Consider the following 7,500-nt stretch of genomic DNA (forward strand, 5'->3'; position numbering starts at 1 on the left):
CCATTTACACAACAGCTGTGAAATTGATTGTCAGTGTTGCTTCCTAAGTGGACAGTTTGATTTCACAGAAGTTTGATTTACTTGGAGTTATATTGTGTTGTTTAAGTGTTCCCTTTATTTTTGAACAGTGTATATATAACAATGTATGTATATCTATCATTCATTCACTCATTTATTTCTTTATTTATTTGTGCAAATGACTCTGACAAGAAGATCACATCCTCCTGAGAGTCGATTCAACATGAGCTTCAACGGAAGAGATAAGATTAAAAAAAGTCTGACATTTTTATGTAAGCGCCTTAATATGATCAATATCACATTTGCTTAACTTTGAGTGGTGACCTAGAAATGGTGACCTAGGTGACCTAGTGCAAAATCTTAAACATTTCTACTTTACTTAGCTGAACTTTTAGAATTCTAACAAATTTAAAACAGAAAATATTATTTTTTACTTCCAGGTTTAAATGAAATCCCAGGTTTTCACTGTGGTCTCAGATTTGGACTAACTATACAGATATTACAGCTTTCTTTCACCACACACTCTAACTGATATTTTTGCTGCTAGTTCATATTAAGCTACACTGTGGTTGAGATGAGCTCTTCTGAATGGTGAGAGAAGCAGTGCAGTTGTGAAAACAGAGAACAGAGCTCACCGGTCGCACTTTATCCAGCAGTGGCATGCCTTTGCTCTGGACAGCGTGGAACTGCAGCTGGTTGAACTCAGTGGCAATCCGCTCCAAAATCTGACCCGCTAAAAGAGGACTTTAAAAGAAACCAGATAAACAGTGATATTAAAGAACAAGAACATGAGCTAAATGTTCCGTTGATACTCTGCCTGCATTCAGAAGGTTCAGTCTAGGTTAACCAGTATCTACTGCTACTCCTTGGCATTTCAGAACAAAATGTGAAAGAAATCTTGAACATATCAGATTAACTGTTACGCCTTTGCTCTAATCAACATTAAAGACTGCAGCTGGGACATCCTACATTAATAAAATTGAAGTTACCTGCTTGTTTCTAGAGATGTTGTATCTTTGGTGTTTTGAGAGTGCAGGATTTTCTCAATCTTCTCCACCGATCGAACGACTTGGATGAGCCTTAATACACAGATCTAATTTGAAGCACAAAAGTCGAGGTGCATGATAAAAGCACCATGAAGTTAGACACACAAATTTCAAGGTTTAAATATTCAACTAATCCAAAGTGATCCCTGAAAATAACTTTGGTGTTCATTCTCTATTAATTCACTTCACGCCTTCAAATCTCAATCAACATTTCACAAAAGAAATAAATGGGAAAACAAACCTTCTTCTTTTGAATGTCATCTTGCTTGGACAACTGTGTGTCTATGGCTTGGATTACTTCACTGACTGCTGACCTCAGACTCTGCTCGAGTGAAGAAAATGCTATGAGAGGCATGGTAATATACGAAAGCCTCAGAAAACCAAAGAGATACAACTTCTAAACTTCAGACAAGCAGAAGCAAAATAATCTGCAAGTCCATGAGCTTACCAGCACTTCTTCACGCAACTGGCCTAGAGGGAGAGAAAGCTGGTTGAGGGCTTTATCCATTCCAACCTAAAGACAGAAACAAGGCAGATGATGGATACAGGTTATGGAACTAGCCCTGTGACCGGAAGGTTGCCGGTTCAATTCCCTCGGCTGACAGCCCATGACTGAAGTGCCCTTGAGCAAGACACCTAACCCCCAATTGCTCCCCAGGCACTGTGGATAGGGCTGCCCACTGCTTTAAAAACAATAAATAAACAACAAGCCACACTTACAAGATTAGTGGACAAGTTGACAAAGTCAGCATAGTCTTTATTGATGAGTTCGACCATGGCAGTTTTGAGGAGCCTGTAATACTGCTCCAGGTCCTCCCGCATCTGCTCCAGCTGGACATGCTTTCTGCAATCAGCCACGAATCTGTCCACATCAAAGTCCTCCTGCAAAAAACAGAAAAAAGTGGTCAGGGAGGGTGGACCAGAGACAGGACAGTAGACAGGTGCACTAGCTGCCTCTGTATACTAGAATGGAAAACTAAGCATTAAAAGATAGAATTTGAGTTTATTCTGTCAAGTCCCACACTAATAATAACTATTATTAGAAATGTTCATAGTCAGATATCCAACACTCGTCACGGGTAGAGTCGAGTCAAGTCCAGTAAAGTCCAATAAAGTCCAGTCCAAACCAGTCAAGTCCAATCCAGTCAAGTCCAATCCAGTCAAGTCCAAACCAGTCAAGTCAAGTCAAGTCCAGCCCAGTCATGTCCAATCAAGTTCCAGTCCAGTCCACGGAAGTCCAGTCAAGTCAAGTCCAGTAAAGTCAAGTCGAGTCGAGTCGAGTCCAGTCAAGAGGCTTTTATAGTCATTAAGTCTATGTACAAGTACACAGTGGAGTGAAATTACGTTCCTCCAGGAACAACACGGTGCAACAAAGAACAAAACGTGCGAACGTGCAGATATCGTGTGCAAACAAATAAAATAAACACGATAAATTAGACGGACACTCTGCCGCTCGCAGATCCGCACAACCGACCTTCATAAACTCCTCCTTGTTAAAACACAAAGAGTCTGGTCCCTTTGGCAGGTTCATCATTCTTGATTAGATGCGGGAATGCGCCCAAATGTGTGTGATTATTGCTGAAAATCTGCGGCTTTAAAGGCCATTTTACCACCAAATCACACAAATGTGCATCAGCTCCGGACACTTCCGCAAACATGGCACGAACGGTCGGGCAGAACTGAAGCGGACCTTCCCCTCCAGCGCCCCCTGCTGGTCGCCGGGAGCAGCGCACCGGCTCCAGCCTGAAATTACAGGATCAGGACCACTCCACCGAACTGGCTCAAAAAAAAGTTTAAAAGACGGATCACACCTCAGATATTTACAAGGATTATGCTAAACCCAAGACATTACTTGAGACAGCAAATATCTAAATACATACAAAGTCATCATTTAATTAGGGTACTTTCTATTGGGAGGTGTCTGTCCTGAACCCTAACTGTGAAAATAGGTGAGCACCTCCTTGTTTATATATATATATGTGTGTGTGTGTGTGTGTGTGTGTGTGTGTGTGTGTGTGTGTGTGTGTGTGTGTGTGTGTGTATATATATATATATATATATATATATATATATATGCAGTATCTCACAAAAGTGAGTACACCCCTCACATTTCTGCAAATATTTTATCTTTTTCATGGGACGACACTACAGAAATGAAACTTGGATATAACTTAAAGTGGTCCGTGTGCAGCTTGTACAGCAGTGCAGATTTACTGTCCTCTGAAAAGAACAACACACAGACATTAATGTCTAAATAGCTGGCAACACAAGTGAAGAGTCCACCTCACAGTGAACATGTTCAAATGAATGTTATATAAGCTATATAAGTATTATATAAAAGAGTCACTACTTTGTGTGACCACCATTATTATCTAACACTCCCTGAACCCTCTTGGGCATGGAATTCACCAGAGCTGCACAGGTTGCTACGGGAATCCTCTTCCACTCCTCCCTGATGACATCATGGAGCTGGTGGATGTTAGACACCTAGTGTTCCTCCTCCTTCCGCTTGAGGAGGCCCCACAGGGGCTCAATTGGGTTTAGGTCTGGAGACACACTTGGCCAGTCCATCACCTTTACCTTCAGCTTCCTCAGCAAGGCAGTTGTCATCGTGTTTGAAAACTGCCATGTGGCTCAGTTTCTGAAGGAAGGGGATCATGCTCTGCTTCAGAATGTGACGGTACATGTTGGAATTCATGTTTCCCTCAATGAACCACAGCTCCCCAGTGCCAGCAGCACTCATGCAGCTCCAGACCACGATGCTACCACCATCATGCTTGACTGTAGGCAAGAGACAGTTGTCTTGGTACTCCTCACCAGGGCACCACCACACATGCTGGACACCAATTTGGACATGTTCACTGTGAGGTGGACTCACTTGTGTTGCCAGCTATTTAGACATTAATGGCTGTGTGTTGTTCTTTTCAGAGGACAGTAAATCTGCACTGCTGTACAAGCTGCACATTGACTACTTTAAGTTATATCCAAGTTTCACTTTTATAGTGTCGTCCCATGAAAAAGATCAAATAAAATATTTGCAGAATTGTGAAGGGTGTACTCGATTTTGTGAGATACAATATATATATATATATATATATATATATATATATATATATATATATATCCATCCATTTTCCAAGCCGCTTCATGGGGGGTCATGGGGGGTTGCTGGAGCCTAACCCAGCAGTAATCGGGCGGAAGGCATACACCCTGGACAGGTCGCCAGTCCATCGCGGGACAGACACTCACTCACACCCAGGGGCAATTTAGCACATCCAATTGGCCTGACTGCATGTCTTTGGGCTGTGGGAGGAAACCGGAGAACCTGGAGGAAACCCACACAGACACGGGGAGAACATGCAAACTCCACACAGAGAGGACCCCGGTCACCCGGCCAGGGAATCGAATATATATATATATATATATATATATATATATATATATATATCCATCCATCCATCCATCCATTTTCTAAGCCGCTTCTCCGTCAGGGTCGTGGGGGGAGCTGGAGCCTATCCCAGCAGTCTTCGGGCGGAAGGCAGGATACACCCTGGACAGGTTGCCAGTCCATCGCAGGGCATATATATATATATATATATATATATATATATATATATATATATATGCGTGTGGTGTGGGTGTGGGTGTTATACATGCTCTGTGGCACGTATTTTGCGCTTAGATCTATGGGAAAGACAAAAAGCCCATGTTTAACAATCGAAATGCAGTACACATGTGTACATTAGTGTGATATGTGAGGAAAAGCAGAAGATTAACTGTTCCTCAGGTGAGAATAGCAACACAGGACATGATCACACTGCATCAGTCCATCAACAACTATACCCAAAACAATCGATTATAGTAAGGTTGAGGTGCAGAAACCCCTCATTACAAACACGAATGCACATTTGAGAGGTCAGTGGTGTAAAAACCACAGGGACTGGTCCACAAATTACTGTTTAAAAAAAGTGATGGTCAGATGAGTCATCAGTCATCATATCCTTCACAAGGGGCTGAGCATGTGTGCTGTGCACAAAGGAAATGGCACAGGCCTGAATGCTTGACTACTACAGTAAGGGTGTCTGGAGGCTCCGTTATGCTGGTCGGTTGGGGTCCATTGCCCCCTGACAGCAGAGGTGTCAAACTGGATTCCTTCCAGGCTACAGCTCAGCAGAATTGAACAATTTGCCTCTTTGAACACACCTGATCTCATCAGCTAATTAGCCAGGCTTTAATCTTTGCAGAGCTGGGACCCGAGAGGAACCCTGTTTGACACCCCTGCCTTAGAGGGAAATCAGTACAAACATATGATTGATCACCTTTATCCTATGAAAAACCAATATCTATCATGATGGGAGTGGCATCGACCAGGGCGACAATTCCCCATCCACAGAGCATGAATGGTGTTATGAGTTTCCATACTCATATGGGGAGGGGAGGGGGAGGGGTGCTGGAGCGGTCATCGGGCGGAAGGCAGTCCATCACAGGGCAGACACAGACAGTCACTCACACACTGTTAGGTGTTATGAGATTGTTATTATGTAATTCAATAGAGGGCATACATTTTTAGACGTGTTCCTTCACTTCCAGAGCCTTGTGGAACCCCTATGTAACTATTGAAAATGATGCAGCATAACGATTTGAGTGAAAAGTTGAATCTTTGAAATATTTAGATGAATATGAAAAGTTCTTAACCTTTTTGTACAAAGACTGTGACATGATCAGTGTCATAAAGCTGCTAAATTTGAATGTTCATGTAGAAATATTGCAGAAATGTTTTCCCTACCTTTTACTTTCTGTTATCATTTCCAAATTTAAATGAATAACAAAGCAGATGATCAACGAATCAACGTAATATATATATATATATATATATATATATATATATATATATATATATATATATATATATATATTATAAAAATCTCTGTTAGCCTGTATGTCTAAAATGTGAAGATGTGACGTGCTGTTCAGACACTAATGCTATTGGACAGCGGAGCGAGACCGAGTCAGGTGATTTCTGAGGAAGCCGGCGATTCAATACGAGAGAGCGAGAGAGAGAGAGAGCGAGAGCGAGAGAGAGAGAGAGAGAGAGAGAGAGAGAGAGACCCAGCCCGGATGCTCTGCTTCAGCAGTAGTTTTGGATGCTGTCCTCTCAGTGTGTCCGCGCCGTTTGAGCTCTGTTCGCGTCAGCAGCTCCAGTCTGAGCGCCACCCCGTCTCCTCTTAGTCTCAGTGACCGCGGGCAGCGCGGCAGCCTCTGCGGGAGCGCAGGCAGGGCGAGCGCGGCTGCATGCTGGAGCTTTGGCCCGTAAGGAGGTCACTTGCATGCCGGATCGTGACGCGTGATGGCGGAGTGTGGCAGAAAGGGCCTGTCGCTGCTGGAGGCGGCCCGTTCGCGCTACGAGAGCCTCCAGATATCGGACGACGTGTTCGGTGAGTCTGGAGACGACAGCAGCGAGAACCCGTTCTACAGCACCACGGGGGACTCCAACTCCGACAACGGCGGAGAGGCCGAGGACGCGAGGAGAGCGAGCGGGACAGCGAGCAGTGGAGCCACGGGAGGCAGCCAGCAGGAGCAGGAGGAAGAGGAGGAGGAGGAGGAGGTGGAGGAGGAAGAGGGATGGAGGGACACCCTGAAAGACATCAGCTTGGCCCAGTATAAGGACACGCACGGTAAGTCATTGAGGAGGAGGAGGAGGAGGAGGAGGAGACTCCACAAGGTAACAGTGCAGCTACAGAGGGTCGCGAGTAAATGCAGCGGGCTACACCTGTCACATTCCCCAGAGGAGTCTGCTGATGGGCTCTGGGTGTTTCTTACTAGAGGTAAACTGACTGTAATGACTGCCAGTGCGACCACCTGATCAAACAGCACGATGGCAGGCCCACCAGCGAGTGTGGCAGGTGCTGCATTGTCCATTTTTCATCTGCATGGGCATTTCCTACCTGTGCATGGGGTTTTATTTACATGCACATCATGCACATTTTTTACCTGTGCGTGGAAGTGTTTGCATGCCCATTCACATTTGTAAATGGAAATGAACATTTTTGTTTATTTGCATGTGCGGTTTTGCATGCACACGGACTTTTCTACAAGTACATGGACACATCTTTACATGTACATTGACTTTTTTATATGTGCATAACCTCTTTAACACGTAAATTAGCTTGGTTTACATTTGCATCGTAACTTTACACGTACATGGAGATGGAGATATTTACGCACACGGCCAATTCTTGGAACATGTAGTCACATGCGCATTTTTTAATGGCATAAATTATACAGTAGTAGACCTGGCTTTATAGCTTATCCATAAGCTAAGAGTTCTCTACCTAATAGTGAATGTATTTAGTGACTCTGCTGGGCAGCATGCATTTTGCATAGCAGGTAGTTGTGTCATCAAGTCAAATTGCATGTGGTTTAAGTGCCTCTCTGA

General features: G+C 43.9%; 2 protein-coding genes across 2 annotated transcripts in view; one reads left to right on the plus strand and one right to left on the minus strand.

The window, feature by feature from the left end:
• Positions 1–2,753, minus strand: part of cog2 (component of oligomeric golgi complex 2) — a 16,182-nt gene extending 13,429 nt beyond the window's left edge. Inside the window, exons 1-6 of the mRNA XM_017710134.2 lie at positions 2,539–2,753; positions 1,785–1,946; positions 1,513–1,578; positions 1,306–1,386; positions 1,008–1,111; positions 654–762 (exon numbers count right to left, since the gene is read on the minus strand). Coding sequence (XP_017565623.1) covers positions 654–762; positions 1,008–1,111; positions 1,306–1,386; positions 1,513–1,578; positions 1,785–1,946; positions 2,539–2,598 — 582 coding nt within the window. The 5' untranslated portion in view covers positions 2,599–2,753. The remainder of the gene's footprint in view (positions 1–653; positions 763–1,007; positions 1,112–1,305; positions 1,387–1,512; positions 1,579–1,784; positions 1,947–2,538) is intronic.
• A 3,385-nt stretch (positions 2,754–6,138) lies between these two features.
• Positions 6,139–7,500, plus strand: part of pgbd5 (piggyBac transposable element derived 5) — a 40,271-nt gene continuing 38,909 nt past the window's right edge. The window contains exon 1 of the mRNA XM_017710142.2: positions 6,139–6,739. Coding sequence (XP_017565631.1) covers positions 6,412–6,739 — 328 coding nt within the window. The 5' untranslated portion in view covers positions 6,139–6,411. The remainder of the gene's footprint in view (positions 6,740–7,500) is intronic.

The sequence above is a fragment of the Pygocentrus nattereri genome, chromosome 5 (assembly GCF_015220715.1).
Source record: "Pygocentrus nattereri isolate fPygNat1 chromosome 5, fPygNat1.pri, whole genome shotgun sequence".
Lineage (NCBI taxonomy): Eukaryota > Metazoa > Chordata > Actinopteri > Characiformes > Serrasalmidae > Pygocentrus > Pygocentrus nattereri.